Source organism: Myripristis murdjan, chromosome 9 (genome assembly GCF_902150065.1).
Source record: "Myripristis murdjan chromosome 9, fMyrMur1.1, whole genome shotgun sequence".
Taxonomy (NCBI): Eukaryota; Metazoa; Chordata; class Actinopteri; order Holocentriformes; family Holocentridae; genus Myripristis; species Myripristis murdjan.
The window spans coordinates 18,850,727-18,877,784 of record NC_043988.1 but is presented as its reverse complement, the minus strand read 5'-3'; the positions used below and the strand labels follow the sequence as shown (position 1 = coordinate 18,877,784).

General features: G+C 40.4%; 1 protein-coding gene across 2 annotated transcripts; it reads left to right on the top strand.

Moving 5' to 3' along the window:
* The first annotated feature begins 33 nt into the window (after positions 1–33).
* Positions 34–26,778, top strand: kntc1 (kinetochore associated 1). Of its 2 annotated transcripts, none has more exons than XM_030059606.1 (62): positions 34–134; positions 374–509; positions 637–757; positions 1,197–1,312; positions 1,544–1,622; positions 1,791–1,868; positions 1,959–1,993; positions 2,079–2,189; positions 2,802–2,895; positions 3,697–3,749; positions 3,866–3,978; positions 4,077–4,131; positions 4,228–4,326; positions 4,429–4,472; positions 4,576–4,638; positions 4,727–4,802; positions 5,528–5,653; positions 5,908–6,074; positions 6,186–6,297; positions 6,547–6,690; positions 6,783–6,839; positions 7,169–7,240; positions 7,355–7,474; positions 8,122–8,265; positions 8,374–8,469; positions 8,615–8,718; positions 9,345–9,447; positions 9,538–9,672; positions 9,781–9,900; positions 10,230–10,302; positions 11,274–11,341; positions 11,438–11,739; positions 12,127–12,299; positions 12,529–12,629; positions 13,308–13,452; positions 13,569–13,625; positions 13,715–13,878; positions 14,032–14,136; positions 14,215–14,343; positions 14,763–14,879; positions 15,023–15,132; positions 15,298–15,520; positions 16,042–16,131; positions 16,235–16,400; positions 16,705–16,763; positions 16,895–17,111; positions 17,291–17,364; positions 17,468–17,678; positions 18,775–18,884; positions 19,108–19,163; positions 19,520–19,598; positions 19,913–20,037; positions 20,167–20,302; positions 21,085–21,180; positions 21,476–21,532; positions 23,233–23,287; positions 24,793–24,856; positions 25,012–25,141; positions 25,255–25,344; positions 25,621–25,775; positions 25,885–25,987; positions 26,617–26,778. In XM_030059606.1, the coding sequence occupies exons 2-62, from the start codon at positions 381–383 to the stop codon at positions 26,647–26,649; spliced, it is 6,639 nt and encodes a 2,212-aa protein (XP_029915466.1). In that variant the 5' UTR covers positions 34–134; positions 374–380; the 3' UTR covers positions 26,650–26,778. The 2 variants fall into 2 exon arrangements, with proteins under 2 accessions (XP_029915466.1, XP_029915465.1); XM_030059605.1 differs by having other exon boundaries at positions 4,573–4,638.
* The last annotated feature ends 280 nt before the right edge of the window (positions 26,779–27,058 follow it).

Genomic DNA, 27,058 nt, shown 5'->3' with positions numbered 1-27,058 from the left:
CCGCCCCCACGCTCTGCGAAAACCCGCCAGTTTCCAAAAGCGGCCAGAGAGTTATGACAGGAGCCGAGGCTGAAGTTTGTGTTTTGGTCCTGCCTGTTTTGGGGTCTGACTAATTGGCTGTTGTCATTAGATTGGTGAGTAAATAAAGACCATGTCTGTAAAATAAACTCACTAATGTGCAGTTATTACCCCCTTGTATATTACATTTTGTCGTAATTAGCTGCAACCCAGCCGTCGATTTTTTTTCTGCAGATGTTAGCATAGCATATTCACGTTAGATAAACTATAAGTTGTTTTCTAGTCGCAAGTAACTTATTTAACTTTATGAAGCGTCCATATATATTGAGATATTGGTGATATTTGTCTATTCTAGCTGCACGATGTGGAACGACGTTGAACTTTTACTCAACGAGGATACAAACAGTGGTTTTAGCAGCGTGTCCAGGGAGGAGAATGGCAGTGGCTTGTATCAGGTGGACACTCTGGTCAAAATCTCCGCAGCACAGAGGGTAAGTGAAAGAATGCTAGTCTTGACTTCCTTATTCCGAGTTTGCTTTTGTATAATTGTCATTAAATGATGAATTGACTCCACATTCATCAGGATTTGAGATGTAAATGTCAGGTCGGTCCTTGCAGGTGCAGTCTGGTCCGCATCTGTCCTCCTCCAGTGGGTCAAACTGGAGCGTTGTTGTTGCTGATAGGACAGTCATCCTGTTTGACCAGACATATCAGAGCATCCTGCTGCATCTTGACTTCGGTAAACTCGCCCCTGATGCTCCTTGTGTCGTCTGCATGTGGGTTTTTATGCGTAGATGACAATCTGTGGCCACTGAAACTGCTTCTACAGTTCATATTGATCTCTCAGTGCTCAGTCAAGTCAGGTACATTACAAGTAGCTTTAGAGACAGGGACCCAACTTGTCCTTTATACGATTGGAAGAACATGAGAGTAAAATTGATGTTATGTTACTTTTTATATTATAGTCAATACTTCTGTGGTGACACACATGGTGCAAGCACATAGTAGGACCACACGTACATAAATCAGGTGCATACAATGACAAGTAAACTATACATAAATATGTGAGCATTTAATGTTATAAATGTTTAGGTGAAATATCTTTATCCCGTTAAATGCAGTTTGATCTGTGAAAGCAGCTCCATCTCTACTTTCTAACGCAACAATTCATTTTTCAGAAGCCAATGTGGACGCCGTAGATGTGTGTCTGGAAGGACAGTTTCTGGTTGTATGTGAAAGAAGTGGAAACCTTAATTTGATCTACGTCCCACACAAGAGAATCCTCCTCACCAGGGTACGGCTTGTATTCAGACTACACGTGCCAAGGGTTTGGTGATGCTTCCTCTCATGTTTGATTGTCTTCATCGTGACAGTACCTGACCATCTACATTTGAAATATCACACATGGCTTGAGATAATGTAACCAACCAGCTGTGATAACTTTGTGTTTTTCTGATGTGAGTGAGGACTAAATCTGTTTCGCTTATGCAGAGTAATATGGTGAGTAATTTTCTCCGTTTTGCAGGCTTTGGCCACAAATCCCTCCAATGGAAATAAGAAAACATATCGCCATCTCATCATAGAGGAGGATAAGACGTCCTCAGGTAATAGCTCTACATGTTTATGTGAGGCATCTTCTGTGAAGCTATAAACTCCACCGGAAATATAAATTAACACAGGCTTATGCAGGATGTTTGAAGTATGAGGTCAAATGGCGGCATGTTCATCACACTGCTGTGACATGAGGTTGAATTTATTTTCCGCCTTGGCAGGGATGTACCATGTGTTCCTTCTGGTAAAGGATGGATTTTTCCACATCTCAAGCCTCGCTTTGCAGAAGATCCAGACAGGTATCGTGTATTAAATGTATTATGTTCAGCTTCTATTGAAACGGTGTTCTTGTCCAAGTTAAACTTGACTTTTTTCTTTCATCTTCATAGCAATTGATAAGATGGACCTTGAGGCTTTGAAAGAGGTAAGTGAAGACAGTTTGTTCATTTGTTTTTGTGAGCAACATTTTTCTTGAACAACTTCAATCAAATCACGTTGCCTCTTTTCAGCTCCAGTCTCTGATCAAGACAGACTTCTGCTCCACCAAGGATTTCCACGAGGAGGGTTGCAGCACAGCCATGATGTTCAGCCTGAGCCACGAAATCCACTTAATGATTGGGGTATGTCTCCACTGAAGATTCATTTTGTGTTTTGCTGCCATCTGTTGTTCATGATGTTCATAGTTTCATTTTATTCTGTCACAAAACATACCGTAATAAAAAATCAAGAAGTGTCATTTTGAGACTATAAATCATAAATTTATGCCTGTAGATCCTTAAGGGGCAGGACCTGCTGATGGAAAATCCATCTTTTATCAACTCACAGTTGTCCCACTCTTAATCAAAATACATAAAATGTTGACACAGAAAAAAATTTACATATTTCAAATTGACTTTGGCCCATGAAAAATGTGATGACAGTCATGAGCTCAACCCCATGGTTGGCATTCAATACGCCATATTGAAAGGCCATCTCTGGAAACTGTGTCCAGTTCAGCCCGAGGTGAAAGGTGAAAGAAATTGGATTTTAAGGAGAATGGGTGGCTTAACAAGATGTTGGAAAAATACTTAATACTGGAAGAAAACCTAAGCCAAACATGTCAACAGATGTCAGTTTTATTGTTGTAAAATAAGTCATTTTAGGGATGAGAATTATTAATAGACAGCAACAAAAGCAACATATCTTTTTTTCTTCAAATTATAGTATTTTTCACAACATTGTTGTTTTTACAGGGGGAGAAAGAAAATGCCCTGACCCACTGGACAATGGACCGGCGTCAGGCCGCCATGAGTCTTGCTCACTGTCTCGACACGAGCTTGATTCCAGGTGAGGTCTGGCTTCATGTACCCACTATGTAGAGCTATACACTCTTAATGTATTGCTTTGGATCATGATGAATGTACTGTATCTTCTTGATGCTTTAAATTCTGCCTTTATAGTAAATGATAACTTTATGATCTCAAGTTTGGGGCATTTTTGTATGTATAGGAACAAATACATTAGTACTTTTGCCCAAAAGTGTGACAGCACACAAACATTGGATGGATAAGGTGAGACTTTAATTATCTCCACGGGGAAAGAAAGTTGCTGCCGTGGCAAATATATCAATAGTATAAATGAGAACAGAGCAAATTGTGGATTGATGACCATAATCATCCCAAAATGTCAACCCTAATCATGTTGAGCGGAAGTATACAGTATGACTGAAAGAAGGGGGGGGGGGGGGGGGGGGGGGGGGGGGGGGGGGGGGGTATAAAATGCTGTGCAAAATTGCATTCAAATTTACAAAAATATCAAATGAAGAGTTTGTATGTGAGTATACACCAAAAAAGATGTATCAAACACACCATATATACAGTGTGTAGTAAATGATACAGATACTGATATACAGGATGTGCAAAAATGTGTTCGTATTCACCTTAGCAGGTCTACAAAGGGCTGTACATATGAACAGAAAGTGCCGAGGGGCAAGCAAATGTATACAGTTGTCTGTGGTCCAGAAATGTGAAGCTTAAGCTAATACAAGAAACCTAAAAGATACAATTAGTGGGGAAACATGAAAGTGTGTGCTGGAGTATTTTCTGTCGCTGTTAAAATGTAAAGCGTCCTTGTATTGCTGCTTGGCAGGTGTGAGGAAACTCTTGGTGGTTGAAAATCTCATGTACGTCCTTGACACTGAGGTGAGTTAAAAGCGTCATTTCTTTTGTATGATATTGTATGTTGCTTGATTTGATAAATAAATAAATGATAGATAAAGTTGAATTTGGATTTCTCTGTGTTTTTTCTTTGCTCTCAGGATGTTTTGAGTCTTTGGGACCTGCATTTCCTCGTCATGATTTGCTGCTGGCCCGATCTCGCCATTCATGACTTTCAGCTCACTGCAGAGTGCAGCTCCACCTCCATGGCAGCGTTCGTATCAATAATGAGCGATATAATTATTAAAATATTGTGTGATTACGACTGATTTAAGCAGTGTTTTAAAATGTAACCCAAACTGTGTATTACAGTCAAGAAAATGGCAGCATGAAGTTGATTACACTGACCAAGCAAGACAACAGCCAGGTAGCTTCAATGTGTCTTTTGGGGCAAATCCAACAGTGAATAATTTCAGGTTGACGTGCTGTTTTTTTTATTTGTTGCTGTTTTTTATTTGTTCAGGTCAGCACACTCCAAGTGCGTGATCTGCCTTCCATGGCGGTCTGCTACTCTCTGGAAGTCTCCTCCGTCGCCTGCCTTGTCCAGACAAGAATAAGCATGGTAAACAACCAACAGTAAACTAAAACAGTTACTATTACAATATGAATTCTTTGCTGCTGTTAGCTTTTCTGTTCTTTCAACTATTATTTTACCTCATTTCAGGATACAATTTATTTAGTTGAGGGGATTGCTGAGAACACAGACAGGTAAGAGCATCATCATCATGTTGAGTCATAATTGAGTGAATATTTCAGGTTTTACCCAATGGGTGGTTTTATTTTTTACCATTTAATATTTTCCCTCAAGTAGCCCAGCAGAGCCTGTATCCTGTGTGGTTGTGAGGTGCTTCACAGAGGCTTTACCAGAGAACAGGTAACTCATTGTAATAGGATACCTTCCTGCTCTGATTGTAACCCATGTGATGTCTGATGATGCTAACTGCAGGACTTATTGTTCCCAGACTCAGCAGACTTCTTCACAAACACATGTTTGATGAGGCGGAAAAGTTTGCCAAAACCTTCGAGCTGGATTTAGAAGTAGGTGTCTGTTTGTCATGTAAAAGAAATAAAAGTTAATTGTGACTATACAGAGCTACGCCAGATGAGCCTTTTTGTTGCATGTACATCACAGTGGGGAATGGCCTCCATAGTTTACCTGCTACTTTTAATAATTTACTAAACAAATAGGATTTTAGAGTAGCAAAGCACCTCTCACTAATTTTTGTTTACCTGCCAAAGTAGCAGGTAGAGGATGTAAATTTTAGGAATGTGAATTGACAGGGTTTCCCACAAATCATGATACGATTCATATTTATGTGCCCATTTGATTTCCAAGACTTTCCATTTGATGTATCAACCAGCCCTAAAAATAAATTATAATAATAATAATAATAATAATAATAATTAAAAATAATAAAATAAAATATTTATTTATTTATTTATTTTCCAGTTTTTTCCCTGAATAATCTTAATCTTGTACAGGTAGTATGCACTTATAATACTTGACCTTTTTCCACCTTGGGTATACCTAATATATCTAAATATGTTTCTGTAATAAAGACAAAGTGTAAATTCAGGGTCAACATGGTGATATCATTAAATCATTTAACAAAAAATGTGATTTGTAACAACTGTGTTTTTTTTTTTCCCCTCTCCCATCTCTTGTAAGTTTATCAGACACAACCAGAAACTACTAGTGGTTTGCAGGTGGTAACTTGCTACTCTGAGAATATACAGAACTAACACTCTTACCTTTTGTTCAGCTTGTTTACAAGGTGAAGTTGGACTTTGTGCTGGAGCAGCTTGCTTCTGCATCAGTGGGTGGGTACGGACAGGACGTGTGGTCTGAAATCGTGGAGGAAGCAAGGACCAACCTGATGAAGATCTCAGTGAGTGCATGATAATGTTTTTTTTTTTTTTTTTTTTTTTTAAATAAAAGCAGCGAGGAACAGTTAAGGAAAAGAGACTTAGTTAATATAAATGATCCCAGGTGTTTAGGGACACTAAAAAAGAAGGTACCAGTTATGGCAGAAGTTTAGCCTGCAGAGGTGCAGCTCAGTGTGCTATGTGCTCTTACTTTTACTCACAGTGAACCCTTACGATCCTTTACTAATAGAGGTGCAAACCTCTCTGCGTTGCCTAGGATCAGCAGTATGTGGTGGAATACTGCCTCAAGGCCCCGTGGCCCACCTTCGAGACAGCGGAGAGAATGCTAAACCACGCCGCCTCCAAGTACTCCTCCTTACACATCCAGGAGGCGTTGGCCCGGCTGGCAACGTTCTGCAGCCTCCATGGCCTGGAAAAGTTCAAGTAAATTCAGTGGCTCAGTGTTTACTGCTGTACCTGTTCTGAACTTTATGAACTTAGTTCATAATTTACACCACTGTATGATTTACTGTGTTGTTTTCCTGCTACCCTCAGTGGCATTGCCTGGATCGAGTTTCTAAACAGCACAGACCACATTGGAGACATCCTGACTCAGCTGAGAGAGCGTGACTTGAAGGGCGCACAACTCCTGTGGCTCAGACACGAGGTAGCACAAATAATTAGAATCACTTCATTCACACAGCAGAAAAAACGTACAGGATTTTTGTCATAGCCACATCGATGCATATATAGACTATGTTACTTATGCTGATTGTTAATAACTTGCGTAAGTAACAGGACATTCTAGCACATTGTTCATGGGAAATAGGATCAGTGAATGTGATGAAATATGCCATAGTTCTACAAGAGAGATATGGGGTTGCTGTAATTTGTGGTGTTGTCACTTTTGCGACAGGGGCAGGTTGCAGGGGAGTTTGATGAGAGCAGGCTTGAAGCTCTGCTCAGTGCCATCCCAGAGGATCTGCCGTCCCAGGACCTCTGTCCTTGGTTTAGGACCATCATCGTTCCCTTTGTGAGAAGAGTGCTACCCAGAGGACAGGTACTAGGAGATGTTCACATTCTCTGATATAAAATATTGATAGTTAATTTTCATGTCAATGACAAATGTGCTCTCTCACAATGTACTCTCAGAAAATCCTGGCAAGATGGCTTGAGCAGAGGGCGAGGAATCTGGAATTAACAGAGAAGGTAAAAAAAAAAAGTCATCTTTACCTTTTGTTATCATGCACTACAAGACGGTTTGGATAATCATTTTGGCAGAGTATTTATTAGAAAGTCAAATTATATGTTGTGTCCCATTGAGAAAAATGGTAAAAATACACATTTTTTTCTCACATTATCTATATACTTGCCATATTATGCTTTCTGATGATATTTTTTAAGACCATCCCTTCATTGACAAAATAGTTGTGCTTCAAACATGAATGGCGATCAGTCAATTAGTTGTATAAAACACTGAAATAATGAACTGAATAAATCACAATCATTTCTCTAATTATCGTAACATGTTTGTCTAGGGTGCCTGGCCCCAAAATGGCTTGGACTTGGCAGAGCTTGGACTGCCAACTTCATGGACGTGGATGAAATCAGTAAGTTGGCCATATCTTCTTTTTATTGTTTTATGCATTCAGTATGGCTGACGTGTGTGTGTGTGTCTGTCTGAATGGACTGATGATGACATCACCATGTGCTTTTTGTTTCAGGATGATAATTTTGGCGCTGTGGAAATTGAGGACCTCAAGTCTCTTGCTTCCAACCTCCGCCAGCTGCTGGACCTCCATAAGAAATACAACTGTCGACTTTCACTCTCAGTATTTGAGAAGGTTTGTGTCTCGACTGTTGATGTGGAAACCTGTGAAAAGTCAAACTTCAAGAAAACTGATTACAATTACAAAGTGCCATAGATTGCATAAATACCATAGATTGGCTTATCCACTTATCAATGTCTCTAGATGTCACTGAAGGAAATTTAAGCTTTTTCCTGTTGCTGATATGGGCCATCATTATTAAAATTTTTATTTTATATATTTTATTATTTTTTGTATTTTAATAACAGTTTTAAATATAGGAATACATTGAAAATGTAGTAAGGAATAATGATCCTCATATCAGATTGTCTTCATCAGTACAGTCAAACGTGCCACGGTTTAAAATACTGAAATCCTTTAAAGTATTGCTTTCAAGGGACATTTAAAATATTGAATTATATTTATTTTCAATCTGCAGTATACTTTGGAAAATCAGATATTTCAGTTTTAGTCACAGCATGTGTTCCACAAAAGCAGTTGAAAATGGTGATTTAAACGTATATTTGGATAAACAAATGTACCATATGTTTCAGGGTTCTGGCTACACTGTGTGTTTATCTGTGTGTACTCAGTTGCCTTGTGGTTGTTTGTGCTACATTTTCAATGAATAATTTTTGTGCCTGTATTCATTTGTTTGTTCATTTTCCTGTTAAATCTGAAAGGGAAGTGTTCGGAGTGTAGCTTTCTTCATGCTGGATAAAGTGCCGGCACCTGAACTCGTCTCTGCCACAGTGGAGAGCAGCGTCCTGCCGTACGCCACAGAGCACCAGATTCCCTGTGACGAGCTGCTTCTGCAGTACATCAAGGTAAAAATCCACCACAGATAAACCCACTGGGCACTTCACTGTCCATGTTACAAGTGCACGATGATTAGTATTTCTCCTCTCTGTTCTCTCTCATCTGTTCATTACTAGGACCTGCTTGAGCGCTGCAGTTCTCAGACCTCGACACTTTTCACAGAGTGGGAAGCCAAAGCCCTGGCTGTGTTAAACTGCATGACTGACACTGATGTAAGTTTCTGTAGCACTAAGATCCCCAGGGCTTCTTTACATTTTACTCACCGGTCACAACATGCTAAAAATTTTGAGCACGGTTCAGTGGGACACATGGTGACAGATGAAGTTATAAAATCTCCTGTTGTTGTGTTTTGTCCAGATAAAGGTGGATGCTGTGCTGGAGATCATGCAGAAGGCTGTGGTGCCCTGGAGTGACGTGGTGGAGAAGCTGGTTCAGCAGTATCTAGAGATGGAGGGACCAAAGTATGTTAACATTGTCCCTGCTGTGAAATTATATTTCATTCTAGTAATAACCCGATGCTAGTAGCATTTTTTTCTTGGCGATTGCCTTCTTCCCTAAGTCTATGTGTATATTAGTGGTGTAACAGTTCAATAAACCCACAGTTCGGTTTGCCTTGTGATTTTTAAGTCATGGTTTGTTTGTATGTACATTATGGAGGGGAAAAAACGCTACCATTTCCAGTGTTTTATGTATTTTGTCTATTTGCGTATTTCCATTCAGGCGTTCGGGATAACAATATGAAATCAGCAAATATACAAAAGTATACAAAAGGCAAAAGTCTAGTTAGTCTAATTAAAACTAACATAAAATTACTTTCAGTAGATGTAATTCATCAGTTAAGTGTGTGGTTGTATAGCTGTCATACAGTTGATGTAACACTGCACTTCTCATCTCCCAGTTCAAAATACTGTAAAATGAAGACTCTCAGGCAGGTAACTCTCTGTTCCCCTGGAGGTCCAACCACCACTGTGAGAACTTTGTAGGGCGTATTGTGTATTGAATATTTTTTATGGTTTGGTTTTGCACTGTATTGAACAGTTCTGTTTTACACTCTTAGTACACTTCGTACATATTTATCTATCCCCAGACAAAACCTTTTAAAGGAGAGCTACCATCTGATGGAGATCAGGAAACTGCTCAGAGGCTACGGGATCCGCAACTTCAACCTCTCCAACAACACTCAAGTTATGGTAAAAATTTTGCCAACTATGAGAATTCTGTGACATGGGACAATTCGAGTTATGTGTGTCTATAAAACTTCTGTCATGTACCTTCCACAGACACTGATTAGATACATCCTGAAGCAAGACTTTCCAATGTCTTTGGAGGACTCTCTGAAGTTGGCTGATGCATACAAACTTCCAACTACACAGATTAATTATTTGTATCTAATCCAACTGATAGGCCAGGGCAAGGTATGTTCCTCCACATTGGATCAATACCCTTTCACTGTATTTGATTCCTTTATCATCACTGTAGAATTTAGGAGATGTGTATTGGAAAGTCTTCTGTGTTTCTTGCAGACGGAAGCATGCATGACTGTCCTGAAGAAGCTGTCCTCAGCAGAGGCGGAGTGTGTGATTGAGCGTCTCACAACCTGGGCCAGACTGCAGCTGGAGGACAAAGACCACTTATCTGAAGAGGTGAGGAGAGGGGAGATGACTGGGCCATATATTAAAAAGAAAAACAGTTTATTTTTTTCATTTTATAATTTTACATTGAAAGGCTTGGTTTTGTGGGTGCCCTTTAAAGACTGCTGGTGTTATTATGCTGTTGAATTTCAAGACGTTTTTCAGAGCTCCAGAAAAACGAAAGTTTTCTGTCATTAAATGATTTGGTTTGCATCTGCAATAATCATACAGAAACCTCAAGATTTGATCATGATCAAGTAGGAAACCAGCGTAACAGTGAACATACTCCTCATTCTGGGCATATTGTGCGGCTCACCTGTCTCATGGCCTATGTTTAATAGCACAAGAAGCACCAGATGGTCATTGCCCAGGTGATGGTGGAGGCATTGAAGTTTCTACGAATCATCCAAAAACGTAAGTTGTCTTTTTGGGAGTATTGAAAGAAATGGGGACAGCAAAGTGATGTAGTGACTGAGGATGATGTCCGTCAGTCAGAGGAGGGATCAGAGTCTATGTTCACACTGCTGAGGCAAGACACTGAATCTACATGCTTCAGGGCTGCTATTCTGTTGCCCAGGGTTTCTCAACTACTAGGCTGCAGTCTGCCAATGGACTTTGAGCGCCCCCTAGTGGTGTGCAGGTCCAACATGATAACAGTGCTGGTGGCTCTTACTGGTCCATGGCAAAAAGTCATTTTAGTTTTTCTGGTTTTATCATGAATATTATGAGTATTTAAAAATATTATTTCAGTGTTTATGAGTAGATATAAGTTCAATAATAATGTTTCTGTCATGACATTATGATGCACCTTGTGGTTACATAAAGCAGGTTTCAGATTTAGTCAGATGCAAGGCTGCAGAGTAAAATTAAGAATTTTCTCATGAAAAACAAATGATGAATGGGCGATTATCCCTCAGAAATTTTCTAAAATGATTTGCAGTTGTAATGCAGACTATATTAAGTATGAATTTGCCTGAAGAGGTGATGATATTTAGTAAAGGCTATGCTATCCTGAAATAGGCTTCACTTTTTATGTTATTAACCTTTACATTTATTGGTTCTTTTTTCATTCAGGAGACAGTATTGCAGGGAAAATTCATCTTTTGGGTCCTGATCTCCATGTGGAGAAGGACAACAGGGAGGAGCAGTTGCTAGCTAGGATCAGGAAAATATCACAGAGACTGAAGCTCTAAAACACTGTTCATCCTTGTATTGCTAAAATTCTCTGAGGAGCCAGAGTTATGTGTCTCTATTAATGAGGTCTCCATTGTCTTTCCAACTCACCAGGGCTTACAGGCAACACTTAGGGAAGAAAATAATTCCTTATAGTATGCGTATTATATAAACATGTCACTGTGCATCAGAAGCTTTTTTGTTCCCTGCAGATGATGCTCTTAAAAGCATGGAGTGTGAGACCAGTCTCATCATGTTCAAGACAATCGCCCACCTACAGGTGAGATCCACTTAGGGAGCACATTAAATGTTCTTTCATCTATTTTTGTACTTCACCTTGTTTTAACTTGAATGCTTCTGTTTCTTTCCCTTGCAGGAAGACTTTGACATTTTCTTCACACCCTCCAACTACGAGGATCCAAAAGTCCGAAAGCAGATCCAGGAGCATCACATCACCGCCTACGAGAACACGCGGGGTTGCTGTCCGCCCAAGGGGAAAACCACAGCCGTTCCAGTGGTGGCCAATGATCCTGATGGCAAGACCAAGACCATCTCCACTGAAGCTGGCCTGCGCCGCCTGGGACGTCAGCTGCAGCGCTCGGAGCAGGAGCTTTGGTCTGACCTGGCCCTGCGAGCTCTGAGGGTGGGAAAGGTGGATAAGGCCCTCAAGATCCTCAGGTCAGCTAATGCCATTGAGTTTGCAGCAGCCAACATGATGGTTTCTCATATAGATGAATTGGCGTAGGCATACTCGGCCACTAATGTCCAATTAAAAACTTTAGAAGAAATGTAATTAGTTATATTTCAGCTCCATCCATTCTGATATCACTTGTTGTCTTTGAAAAAACTCTGAGTGGTAAATGCAGTGCTTTTTGGTATGTTCAAACTAAACCCAGCCTAAAGGTTAAAGTTTAAGCAAAGCTTTTGGTAAATTGTCACTTGTAACTGTATTTTTCAATAATGTATTAAACTAAGCCAAACCCAGTGGGTCCAGTGAGGCAAAAATGTCAAGTTTAAATGTGGACAGGAAACATATTTTTATCTCTGTTCTCCTTCTCTTTACAGTGAGCTGTATGAGCACCACTGTAACCCCAGCACAGGAAAGGTACTGTTCACTGCTGCCCAGACATTGTGCCAGATGCTGGAGGCAGATGTGCCCATGGTCCTTCCTGATGAAATGGATTTGCCAGGAGTCATTCACAACCTGGCCTGCCAGGCAGTCACAGTGTGCCACTCAGGTAAACCCCACAAATTAACATCTACTCTCACCACACGTTAACGTCGACAGCCTGCACAGCATTTATGCCACTGAAAATGACCAACATGTTATTACTTTAACTGATTGATGCCAAGATGTCATGTTTGATGGAGCTGAAGGAACACTAGCCCTATTGGTGAGAAGGGGTTTCCCGGTACCCAAACTGAATTCCTGATTTCACTGAAATTAATATTTAAAAATGTTTACAGATCTGCTCCTGGATTGTTTGGAGCTGTGCAAGTGCACACGGACAGCCATGGACGTCTATCATCAGTGTCAGCTGTCAGATAACTATGGGTTCATAACCAAGGTCAGTATCTTCGCTCTTTATTAGGACCTTTCTTGGCACCCTTTATGATTGTTCGGATTTTCTTTCTTTCTCTTTCTTTCCTTCCTCCTCCACTGAAGTATCTGGATCTCCGAAACTGTAACAGCTACAGCCAGCAAACTGACAACATATGTTTCCAAATCTAACAACTACTCAGGCAAGCAAAATTATACCAAATGGGCCAGATCACCCTCTGGCCCCAGTGGCACTATAATTGCATTTGTGCCTTTGGGCCCATAACTCGCAGACTATAAGCAGCAGTGGTAAAATTCCTTACTTACTGGCTTCCCTGGTTCGGAATCATTAAAATTACACTGTAGGTTTTAGAGAGCTGAACTTTTTTCAGCACATCCACTGATGTGTGATACAAGTTTGCAGCACGGCAACCTGTGGTCTGGTTCGTAAAAGTTGTAGAATTCCACTTTTTTGTCAGTTTCACAGTTTTCAGTAACTTTTGGAAACTGGAATTGGGCATTTTAGCTGCCAGTATAAAATTCTGCATACTTTAATTCAGAGTTTATATATGACCAATTTCATAAGTAAACTTCAGAAAAAGCAAAACCTCTGGAAATAATAACAAGAATTATTACCTTCCTTTTGCACCTTTGCTAATAAAAAAAAAAATACCTGTTTTTTTTTTTTATCCTTTTATGTTCACAGGATTTGACCCTGGAGGCAGAAAAAGATCCATACTCTCAGGGGAGTTTCCAGGATGTTTTTAATGAAGATTGCATCGTTCTGGACCCAGTGTCCGTGCTGCCTGTCCAGTATGAGATTACCAACAGTTTGTTGCCTGTGTCCCAGGGTAAGAGATATTTTACAAATTAGGCCACCAGTATCTATTTAGGATTTTACTACCTGAGGCTGTTTAGCTAACTGGTTTCATTGGCTGTAATGCAGTTTTTTTTCTGTATTTTGCAGATACCAAGCTATATCCATTGGACTGTTCCTGTCTTCCACACTGTTCTTTTGAGGATGGTAGGTGCCTAGGTATTTATGTCTCCTATTTTCTTTTTCTTTATGTTGTGATATTGAAAGCTAATGTGTCACACCCGGTCTACACGCAGGCACAAACCACCTGAAGCCCTTGCTGGGCCCGCTGACCAACATGTTGCAGATGCTACAGGAGTGCAGTCAGCTGGAGCTTGCCCTCAGAGTGCTGGTCAACTCGTTTGGCGCCTGCCTGCAACATGTCACTTCCAACATTATGGACCTAAAGCTCAGCACACAGGTACGGCTGCAATGGATCCACTGGTGCTGTCATTCTCATTGTTGTGCGTTATGGTTCCTTGAACAGCACTTACCACTCTTACAGCTTCAGCCGGTCACCAGTGAGACTGGGCAAAGCATCACTTACTGAAATGTGTTTTATCTTTTCTTCCAGCTTTATGATAAACAAGAGCTCATGCAATACCATGTATGCTTGAATGAGCTGCGAAAGACAACCACGTCCTCTCTCAATACTGTTGCTTTGGGGCTCCTGAACAAGGTGAGTCTGCTTCTGATCTCATGAAAAGGTTGTATTGTTTTAGTTTTTATAATCATGTCTATCATCTGTGGGCTAAAGGTGTTCAACTGGAGAGTGGTGGATTGCGACTTGGCAATTGGACTCTGCACGCTCCTCTCCAAACCGGAAGTCTTCAAAATACTGTGGAAGGTTATTGACAACACCTGGAAAAACTATGACAAAATCTTGGTAGGAACTACATCATCATTGTTCATTTACTTCATTCTTGTTTTGTGAACCTTATATTGTTTTAAATAACAGACACACAGCTAAAAGGAGTAGATACTGGTAATAGAACGATCTGTAGGTCTGAGTGCGAAGCCTGGTACAATTTGATTGTTAAGAGCTGAATGGGAATTTGACAAAAAAAAAAAAGTTTTAAAAAATAATTGCAAGGTTCAGTGTGACAGTGACATAGTACGGCACATAGACATTTTGGAAAAAGAGGTTTGGAACATACATATCATCACATACCAAACTGTTGGGATTTTAGGATTCCACTTGTTATTATAAGCCATTATATGTTCAGCTATGATCAAATTTAGTTAAGTTTCATTACTTTTCTTTCTTAAAAGGATATAATCATTCTTTTGTTTTTATCGTCTCAGGCTGTGGCCCGGATTGGAGCCCATCTCTGCAGCTTGTACAAAGAGGAAGAGGAACAGCAGAAGTTTCATTCCGTCATAACTGATGCAGAATGGGGCATCAAGCTGGGCAAATTAGGGGTTTGTAGATGAAAACCCCACCGCTAATTCCACACAGTGACTTTTGATCTGAATATAAAATGTCAACGTGCTCTAATATTACACAGGTTTCTATCTCTCTTTTCCATGACTTGACATGTACCCTGTCTTTTGCTCTGGCTTAGATCTCTATCCAGTCTGTGTTTCGTCAGTGCCCTGAGATGAAGAGTAATCTGATTCCTGTTTTGGTGAAGAACAAGAACATCACCCCTGACATTATCCTCCAGTACTGCAGGTCGGTTGCCTTTCTTCAACAGTTTGACACCGTGTTGATACGTATTTTTTTAATCAGCATTTGTGTGAAAATAAAATCTCAGGACTGCTTTGATCCAGATAAATCTTGAAGCACCTCTGTAGTGAGATGGAAATGTTGCTCTGTGCCCTGTGCTTCCCCTGACAGCACCTTTGGTCTGGACCGGGACAATGTGATCAACCAGTACATCACCACTTTGCTGCTGCAGGAGGATGAGGAAGGCGCTGGTGAAGCAGGGGATGCAGCTGCAGACCAGGAGGATGTGCAGCCTCTGAGCCATGCAGACGCCCTGGAGCGAATCCTGCAGATCATCCCCATGCTGCACAGCACCAGCAACCTCACAGACAGCCTCAGCTCTGCTGTGCTCAAGGTCCAAACATGGAATCAGATTAGGAGAGGGCGCTTTTGTAGCACCACTTTTAATTAAAAGGTGCACTATGCAGAATTGCAATAAAGTGAGGACCCTTCAGACACAACTGACAAATGTGAAATAAGCACAAAATTTGCAGGCTGACGGTACCTGGTTGTCATTGTCTGCCTCACTCGCTGATAAATTTTGTTTTTATTCCTTGTTTGTCCGATCCTTACTTTAATAAAACCTCAATTTTGCATAGTGTATTTTAATCTAGGAGAGACCGCTCTTTTATTAATAGCAGTAGTAGTGGTAGTAGTACTTCACAGTGCTTGATATTACGACTATAATAAAGGACATGATGATATCTCAGTGATGTGAGTTTAAAAGTGTTGACAACAGGATTGAATATTTTTTAAATTCGGAATCCGGCAAGCCTTTCTGATTCAGTGTTTAATATGTTTTGTCAAGACTTCACTATTGAAATGAGATTTACATAATCAACTGACTCTTATTGTAAAAATGCCTTTTCCATGCAGCTTAGCCCCTACAACTATGAGAGGATCGAGGTAGCACTGAAGATCATACAGACTGCTGATGAGAATATCCCCAACTTCTCAGTCAGTCAGGTAACGTTTTTTTTTTATATATATATAACACTGGAGTCCATTTAACATTTATTAATCTTTTCTGGATAGGTTAAGCTGATAATTAACCAGTCTTCCCATGCAGGCGATGGCTCTACTTCAGCACCTGAAGTCCTACAAGCGGATCTCTCCTCCCTCAGATGTAGAGGGCATCTACCTGATGGACAACGGGCTGCAGCCAACTCCTGCGTCCAACAGCAGGCTGCCCTTCCACCTGCTCATGCAGACCAACCATTATTGGAAGATTATCTGTGAGTTAGCTAGCTGCTTCTTTTAGTAATTAAGTTATTGCTGAATGCTAAATTCTCCCAACAGGATAATATTACTACCACTTTAAATCCTCTGTGAGACTTGCCTGTTAGAGTATTTTTGATGAGATTTTAGTCTTGTTGTGATTCCAAGCTTCATCTCACACATTGTAATCCCGTTGCGATAAGAGTTCCCCAAGTTCAAGTCATTGTTAAAATCACTTCATTTAAGTCATTTTGCTAGCATTATATTTTGTTAATGAGATGTTGCAAGGATGAGAAGACTGAAATGTTTTCCTGCCTTTAGCTCCTGAGCTCAGTGAGGAGACTTTCCCTACGCTTCTTCTGATTAGCAAGCTGATGAAGGTACAGAACATGAATCTGCACAGTAGCCTCCCTATGACTTGCATAATAATGAAAAAAAGACCTTAATTCCATATTTGTCAATTGGGTTACCAACTCTGTTCAGGTGATTCAACCTTCCTGACTCTCTCTAGGTGAACCTCGACAAATTATACATGTTGGCTGCAAAGCAAGTGTTTGAGAAGAGCATGAAGCCTCTGCTGCTGGAGGAGAACAAGAAGGGCCAGAAGCATTTCTCCAATAAAGAGACCTTCAAAGTGGCCAAGACAATGATGGAGTACATCCACTTCATCCAGAGCCCTGAGTGGGCTGCTGCCACCGCACACAAGATCACTCAGGAGCTTCCTCCAGGTCTGACCTGTAGCCTGACACCAGACAATCACACTGCTCTGTGCATTTGAAAAAATACACAAAAAGCATTAGTCTCACCTACTGCTGTCTTTTATTTTATTTTTATTTTTATTTTTTTACCTTTTATGAAGAATTTTGTCTGTGGGAACTATATATTTTTTCCTTCATGTTCTCTGTAGGCGTTGTGAAGTCTCAGTCACTCAGGTTCTGTTTGGCTCTTGGAGAAGCATGGCTGAAGGACCCAAACCTTGAGGTCAGTGTTCGCATCTGTCGGTTGCAGAAATATATTTAACACCTGTTAGTGTTTTTCCTACATTGGCTGATGTAAATCCGCTCCTCTCTTAAATTTTGAGCAGGAGGCAGCTCGGGCCAGAGGGGAGACCTTCTTGTCCAAGCTGAAGCTGCAGTTTCAACACTCGGCCACGGAGAACGCCCTGACGGCCGGCGGGCTGAACAGTCCGGAGCTTCTGAAACTGACGGGGCTGCCAGCCAGGCTCATTGTGGCTCTGTACGAACACAGCAGTGTGGAGCAGCGCTACAAGGACTCAGGAGGTCAGACCTATCCTGGTGAGTACAACACCTCTGTGAGGCTGTTATGCTTTGTTCTGCCGGAGAAACTCAAATAGATAAACTTTCCACAACAAAGGTCTCAGTATTTGTTTTGAAGTTCCAGATCAGTATGAGTATCTTGAAATGATTAATATCACTCGTGAATAAAGGCACTTCATACTTTGTAAAAGAAAAGCACATGTTGTGTTTGATACACCAGCACATGACATTCAGACATTTTATCATCAAATAAAAATTGTTGTCTGCCCTGATGAATACTGCACTGGTTTCCTCTATTTTATGCAGCTGTGTTGCTTTGGTTTTGTCCCATATCTGTTGCTGTTTAACTCAAACTTATGGTTCAACCTTGCACTCTATTGGTAAATGTTTTTTAATCTTAATGTAATTGTTACTTACAAAAAATTTGGACTAGATCAGTGGTTCTGAAACGGTGGTACACTGGAGTACTGTGGGGGGCACATGAGATTTATTTATTTTTATTTATTTATTTATCTATTTATTTATTTGTTTTGGATGTTAATTTAAAAATATCAATCATGCATAATTCCTAAAATAATTAGCTTATACTATAATAAGTTCAATAAAAAATGTAATCAGTGTTACCTCCAGGTTTCCCAAAGGTGTCAAATGTGGGTGTTTGTGGTTTAAATCTGCTCCATGTGGTAGTTTAGCGAGGATGTTTGTTCACTCTGAGCAAGAAGCCAGACAAAAATCAAGAAAATGGATTTGTGGTTGAAATTTAGCAGCGATACAGCTGAGCACAAGGAGAAAGAAGTGAAAAAGAAGCAAAGACAGCCAGCAAAATGTCAACAGAATCAGGTTGTTGTTGTTTCAGACACTGTTGGCGCTGGATTAGACCTCTTTGTATTGGCTTTTTTTTTTTTTCTAACAAAATAGTTTTTTGCACTGGTCAGGGGGTACTTGGTTGAAAAAAAAAAACAAAATTCAAAGGTGGTGCATTATTGAAAAAGTCTGAGAAGTGCAGGACTAGATCATAGAACTAAATTACAATGTTTATTTCAATTTCACATTTACTCTGTATTGGCACTCCACTGCTAAATATGTTTTTTTAATGTGATTTGTCTCTGTGCAGACATACATGCTGTCTGTAAAGAAATAGCTGCCATCAACAGTGTGGATCTTCTGAAGATTCGTAACATGCTGCTGGAGAAATGGATCTGCAAAACAGGGCCGGCTGCCAAGGTTTGTCAACCTGTCCGCTCTGCCTGCTTCGCACTTTGATAAGCAAACCACATTAACTGTTCATTTATTCAATTGAATGTTGTAAAATTGTATAATTTTGTACAATTTTATTGTCCGGTTTCAGTAATGATTTACAGAGTGTTTACAACCAATAATAAACCACACATAATCCTTTATAAGGGTAGACTCATTGTAACGTGGCACTGGTTTTTCTTTTATGCAGGACATCAGCAACCAGGAATGTGTTTACAACATTGAGGAGGACCCTGACTTAATGAGGTAAACATTAAACCGGTTAAACCAGTTTTGTTGAAAGGAGGGGGAAATATGTAATCCAAAGTAATATTTATGGTATCACTTTTACCCCTATTTATAAAGGTTTACATATTTTTTTACATTTAAAACCATATTTTCAATTTGAGAATGAAAAGCAAATCTCAAGTAGGAAACCATGATTTTCTTCTCTGCCGTAACAGCCTTTAAGGGCCAGACACCTAAAAATCCGCTAATCTAGCTTCCATCTGGCCAGCAGTATATATGAAATCCTGAACAACCTGGATCAGTCTGTTTTACTGCACTGTAACACCACATGTGTTGCTGATGTTCACTGAATGTATTTCATGATGCCCTCTCAGGGTGGTGTATCTGCTGCAGCCGTGCCCCGGGGACGTTGCTGCCCGCCTTCTGAGTCCAATCCTATCTGTTGAGACCTGGGTGAGTCAATAATAATAATATAATTGTATTTATAGAGCCCTTTTCACGTAACAAGCCCTAAGTACTCAGCAAGGTAAGGAATTTCAAAACAATAGAAACGTTAAAGAACAGTTGCAAGAGCTACAGTTATGCATGTATACACAATTTAAAATCATAAGCACAGTTAGGGACAATTGCAAAAGAAATCTGCATAAACATACACAAACATACATAAATACATACTAATATGCACATACATCCACAAACATGCACATTAGATGCCCACCATGAGGTCGTCTCATGACTGATAGCCGTTATTGAATTTCCCCCTGCAGCCTCTCAGCAGCTCAGGGCCACGGCTGACCTTCTGCCACCGGAGTCGAGCCCTGCTTTGTCTCATCCGTCTTGCTGATGCTGCCACCCTGGAAGCCCAGACACAAATTCCCAGGACCAAAATCAAGTAAGAGATCCGCTTGTTAGCTGGGAAATCAATTTACCGATACTGATTAATTAAATACTGAGTAATTAAATGCAAAGTCACATCAGTTGTGCATGATTTCTCGCCTCTCTGTGTAATATCTCTGTGCAGGTATTACCTGAAGTGCTACATCTATGTCTCTCGGCTAGAGGCCTTAAACATCCCATGCACGGTGGAGTCTTTCCTCGATCGTCCCAAAGAGGGAATGGTGAAGGGGCTGTGGAAGAACCACAGTCACGAGCCACAGGTACTGTGCCACTGAAAACACAAAGCGGTATTTCAACTAATTATAGGTCCCATTTCATCAATATTCATTTAGTTTGGGTTTTGTTTTTGTTTTATTTATTTTTTTTTTTTGTTTAAACTCAAAGATGTAAAATAAAATCTGAAAATGTGAAGTCACTTTCCAAAGTCATTCCTCTACCTCACCCACAGCATTTCATCCGACATTTAGAATTTGATTCAGTTTCCACATCACAACCAGATAAACAATTTGATTTATTCGCCTCGTTGCCATGTTTGGTTAACTGACATCATGAGGGGAATTAGATGCCAAGGTACCATAGACTCCAATGTTAAAACGCCACTATGAATATACTATTTCAAGAGTAGTATTAATTACAGTCACCGCTAGAAATCGTTTCAACAGCTACAGTAAAACATTTCCCATGGCTGAGTTATGTTTTTTACCATTTTGTTGATCAGCAGAACAGCCATTATTCTTCATGTGTTACATGTCTTGAAAACTGTGACGGTTATATGCCTTTGAAGGCTTTTAATATGAAAATTATGATAGCATGGTGTGTCTGTCATTTCATTCATAACTACTGTTGAAATGGTATTTTTATAGTTTTAACATTGGGGCCTGTGGAACTACAACAGATGAGTGAAACTAATGAACAGATCAGGCCCATAGCACAATTATATCCGGCCCATGAAATTATTTTAATTTGTGTGTGTGTGTGTGTGTGTGTGTGTGTGTAAATTCATATGAGTGCCCATAAACTGAAGTGCCCTATTCCCTCCCAGGCTGTGCGCTTGGTGGCAGACCTTTGCCTGGAGTACCAGGTGTACGACCCTCAGCTGTGGAACGGGCTGCTGCAGAAGCTGCTGAGCTTCAACATGGTGAGGAGAGATGGACCAGCATCTGCTTCTAATTTATTTAAACAATTCTCCTCATTTCAAAAGTGATCTTCTGCAGCAGTGTGTCTCATGAATCACACACTCCACCTGCCTAGAATCAAATCACAGCAGAACTCATTTACTGTAACTCTACTGCCTGATGTCCCGTTTAATTGACCTACAGTATAAATGCTTCAGGAAATGGTTTGCCCATTTGTCTTAATGTTAGAAAAACAAAGACAACCCAGTTGTGTCTTTTGGTAATGAAGCTGTGGTGTTGTTTTTTCTCTCTCCACAGATCAGCCACCTCCAGAAGGTGCTAGAGGCAATAGGTGCAGTTCCGTCCCTGTGGCAGGTACTGTCATAGTTTATCTTCAGTGGGAAAAAAAAAACACATAATAGAAGTGTTTCAGTCTTTCTTGGTCCAGCATTGGTACCCCACCACGGTGAGGAAATTGCCACCACAGTTGCAGAAAATGTGGCATTTAAATGACAATAGAATTGAGCTAAGTTGCCATGAAATCAAAAAAGTGTATTCCCCATGTGTATAATTAATGTCTGTTATTGCGACAAAGGGTCACAAGAAAAACTGGGGTGCCCTGGTGGCTCACCAGATAAGAGCACGTACCGGGTAACAAGGCTGACTCCTGATCGCAGTGTTCTGGGTTCAAACCTGACCTCATGCCTTTTGCTGCATGTCATCCAGTCCCTCCTGCCTGCCTTTCCTGTCTCTCCCTACTGTGACTATCAAATAAAGCCAAAAATAGTATCCCAAGAAAAACTGGAAATACACCAGAGCCAGCAGTCGGGTCAGATCTGTTACAATATGCTTTAGACCGCATATGTCAAATTCAAGGCCTGTAGCACAATTATATCTGGCCCGCTAGATTTGGGATTTTCTATGACGACTGGGTCAATTTCATATTAGCCACAACGCAGATACTCACACACCTCAACCTGCACTGTGAAGTCCTGTGCTGTCAATACCACAAAGCACCTGTGTGCCCCCGCTTCCTCCTGGCCCATATCACTTCTATCTTACCCTCCAAAAGCAGTATCAAAATGAAAGTGCACAACGGGTGTTTCCAGACAGATGGGAGGTTGTTTTTTGTTATCACAAGTCAATCTGCCTATGCTTTGATGTTTGACTTTTGAAATACTTTGGCATATCAGATTTCAGATTTCTGTATTGACATTGTACAAACATACATATTTGGTTATTTTTGATTCCATGTAATGAAACTATTAGTCATTTGAAAGGATTCAGTGGACTCTTCATGTTGTTACAATTGGCCGTATAGTTCAATGTTTCTTGCATTATCCAATGTATTACATAGTTCAGGGCAGCTTGGCTGTTAAGCAGAGGATAGACACAGCAGGAGCCAAATGTACTTTCTCTATCTTGTTATTTAGGTCTGTTGCATTAGATACACGCCTAGTCAACATTCACACACATAGCATAGCACATTCCGGAAACAAGGCATGGACAGTGGTTGGCCTGTCCATGTCCGGGTAACTGGCCAATTATTCTCGGTTGCGTTTAAGTCCAACCTATATACGGGGCAGGCCCAGCCCAAGAACATAAATGTGTATCATTTCCTGATATCGAGGCTCTTTCTGACTGAGATCCTGCGGGAGCTCTGTCACACTGAGACCAGCGCTGCTTTGCTTTATATGTGACCATAATAAATATTGCATCAGAAAATTGAAGACTGACTCCGGTCTGTTCTTGGGCTTTCAACAAAAGAATCGGGAGCTAACAATGTCATTTTCCACTTTACTCAGTTTGTTTTTTGATATCTGTGTTTTGTTCTCTTGAAAGTCATTTCAGCGGAACACCGATTCATTCAAAGTTTGCATTTGTGTATGAATCATTGTTTTTACACCGGACATCATTTGATCAAAAGAATAACCAATTTAAAGGCCAAACAGGGCCCATATTTGTCCAACACTTTGACCCCAATTTTTCTTTAATAGTGATTGAGTTTGACACCACTGCCTTAGACTAATTTCCCAAAGTCCATATTAACTGGGATTTTTATTTTTTTTCCCTAGATATCCAGTTTTTCCAGGACGTGGAGGAGTATGATACTGGCCCCTTTTGTCACAGGTAAAACGTTTGGATGGAAATGTCGTCGTGCTGTAGATTATTATACCATGACCTGGGAGAAAAATTTATTATGATTGGCTATAGTTTATTAAAGTCATTAAATATACAGTATAACCAGACAGGTTTGATGTAGCTGTTTCAGTAACAATGGTAAAATAGGGTTATAAAAAATAGTAATTTCAAGAAAAGCTTTCTTTTATTTGCTTCTGTGATTTACCATAGATAAGCAGCTTGTCGTCCCAGTGCTGGCATACGCATTTAAACAGAGAAACAAAGTGCTGCAAATGTGACCAGTGGCTAGAAAAACACTCCACACATCTATTTCATGAGACAGATGTGTAAGAGAAGGACAAGTAGATCAAAAGCTGTTAAAAACTCTAGGGGCCCTATCTTGCGCCAGACTCCCTAAACCCGCTATTTGCGGATTTAGGATATAGGAAGAGGCGTTCCCCCGTAAAAGTTGCTATCTTGTGCACCTCCCGCTATCCGCAAAACACCTGCGCTACCCGCTATATTATGAATAGGCGTGTTTTGGGCGTTACGCCAGTTAAACCAATCAGTGTGCCAGGTGCCATTGCCTTTAAGGGCAGGATGCGCTATCCTAAATCCTAAACCCGCGATGGAGAGAGGGAGGTAGATTTTCTCAGGGCTTCTACTGAGGCTAAAGCAAGTTGGCTTTATATACATATTATATATTATATTATAGGCGAGTTAATTCGGGAGGTGGAGCCACATGTGTCCAAGTGGACGTGTCACAAGGTTGTACTGATTGAGTAAAATCCCCGGGTCACACCACACACACACAAGAGGCAGAGGTGGAACTATGTGTAAACTAATTTATTGACAAGGTAGATTGGGCAAATAAAATATTAAAAATAAAAATATAGCACAGCTGCTGGCTTGTGATAAAACAATAAAACGTGCCTGCGTAAGTGTCCAATTAAAACAGTCTTTCCTCTAAACAGTCTATATGAGTAATATACTCAGTCCACTCCGGCGGCGTCCCGGTATCAGTCCGACCGTGTGTGTGGCGAGGCTCCGTCGGGGCGCGCATTGAAGCCGCCTGGGCGCGCTCTCGTAACAGCCCAAACTTTAGGGATAGCGGATAGCGGGTGTGCGCAAGATAGCAACTTTAGGGATAGCGCATGAAACACGCCCACGACGCACCTCCAGGCGCAAATGATGCAGTCGGCATAACGGATAGCGGGTAGCGGGTGGCGCAAGATACCGTTTAGGGATAGCGGAAGTTCCTAAATCCGCAATTTGCGGGTAGCGGGTCGTGGCAGCGGATAGCGGGTGGCACAAGATAGGGCCCTAGAGCTCTAAAGGGCCTTTTTTGTTTTTTGCACAGAAGCATAGTGATAGCAAGACCGTTAGCTACTTAAATCACAGAAAGATTGCAGGTGTTGGCTACCTACAAGAAACTAAACTATTGTAAATAAGTAAAGTTTGGTATGTTTTGATCTATCATGTGTTTCTGTTACTGACTGCTTATTTATTCACAGCTTCTGTTCCACTGAGCCCAGATCAACAAGCAACGCTCTATAGGACATTTGTTCTCCTCCTCAAGTAAGCTCTACTTGTACTTAGAATCACGTCAGATTGTTGTTTTTTGTTGGGGTTTTTTTTATGTGTGTTTGTCATTCTTGACACTGCAGACAGGTGTGATTCATGGGACTTGGTGATATATAACATTGCCTGTATGTTGGTCTTTGTTACTGAAGGTGCCCTTTCCTGTTAAATCTGGACCTGATCGGCATCGCCAACCGCTTTGCACAGTTCAACCTGCCAGCCTTTGCGTTGGGAACTCTCCTTCTCATCCCCTGCGCCAGTAAGAAAGCACAGCAGATCCAGGTGAATATATTCAGCATTTTGTATTTATTTTTATTTAGATATATTTATTGTTTTATTTTTAATTCAAATCAAATCAAAGGTTGTCCTTACCGTAAACCTTTTGCCATTTGCAGGCCTTCCTGTCTTTATGTAACCCAGTCGCCATCCTGGAGCAGGTGGACGAGCTCATGAGTACGGGGGAGTTGGCCGGCGTCCCCTCACAGGTTCGATACAGTCACTCATCACTTATTGTCATAGCTCAATTGTGGCCAAATTATCAGCCTTTTTATGTTTAAAAAAACATTAATAGCTGACAACAGAGATAATTACACAAGTATGGGTGGTTTTTATATCAGTGCTAGCATTAGAATCATTACAACTTTTTTTTTTTTTTAACATAACCAGTGAGGTCTTGGTTTACAGGAGCACATGAATTGTCTAGTTAACTATAACTACATCAGGTTCACAACACATATTTGATACCTTTTATATGTCCTCAGATCAGGGAGACGGTGTTAACTTTCATCAGCCAAAACGGGCAGCACCCAAAACTGTTTAAGACCAAACACTTCAAGCATCTGAAGCAGCTGATCGTGTCGAGCGGTGAGCCCAACCAGCTGAAGCACCTGGTGGATTACCTGATCAGCCAGAACTGGTATGTTCCCTCAGTTTCCTGATCGGCTTTCTAAATGTATTTGCAGGGTCTGTTCGATTTTGTATTATTTTAGCTCCTCATGTTCCTCTCCTTTTGACCTGCCCCACAGTGAGGATGAAGCTAACTCCCTCGCTCGCGAGTACATGAAACGCAGAGAGCACCAAAGAGGGAAACCGCTGTTAGTCGGCTCACCTTCACCTGGCTCTCTGAAGGTAAGGATCTTATGTGACTACACAGTCTACAAAATAAGGTGCCACTTTATAGTGCGACTACCCTTATAAAGGTTTGATGAATGGTTTATAATTAGGTTGTAAACACAGCAAATCATTATAGCAGTTATAGTTTAGTTATAACAGTTTTCATACATCGACGCTGATACCAAGGATGGCTGCCTGACAGAGAAACAAGATGAAATAAAGCAAAGCAACGAGCAAGATCTGAGATTTAACAGACTAGATGCAGCAGTAACTTGAGCTTGCCAAATAGTGAGCCGGCATTGATCTATCAAAAGTGTGTCATAACCTGTTTATAATTGCTCATTAATGATTTATAATGTGTTTACAACTTAATTATAAACCTTTTATAAACCCTTTATAAAAGTAGTCTTATTGTGAAGTGGTACCCAAAATAAACATAATGTGCAGAATTAACTTTTTTTTTGTTTGTTTGTTTGTTTTGTTTTGCTAAATACTTTGAGAAAATAAAACCTTTTTTGTTCTGTTTGGCACTTTATTTTGTATTTATTACTATTTCAAATTGCCTACCTTCTTACTTAACCACTATATCACTTTATTGTTCTGCTGTAGAAAAATCATCAACTGGCTTTTTTTATTCTTTACAGTTTCTCAAGGTAGAAAACGGGGTCTCAGGATGAAGTGACACTATTCTTCCAACTGTATTTATGTTATTTTACTTTGTCTGTCTTGGGCTAGAGATGCAATATTTGCACTTAACATTTTTTCTATTTTTTATGTAATACATGAATAAACACTTTTCAATATTACAAATTGTGTTTGGAAATTCTTGAGAATACCTTTTGTTCAGAAGCCACGGGTGTGCCAACAACAAGAGAGAGGCTATGAATAAAACCATTACTTTATTGTTTTTCTTTTTGTAACATACTTACAGTATGAACCACAAATGTTATCTTTACCATATGCTTTCAGTCTTGTTGATATGCCAATATTGTAATCACTGATAACTCCTTCAGTTGCATTTTTTTTAGCTTTGGGGTGGAATATGAACTCAAGTGCAAATTTGTTAAGTCATGACGCTTGAGTCAA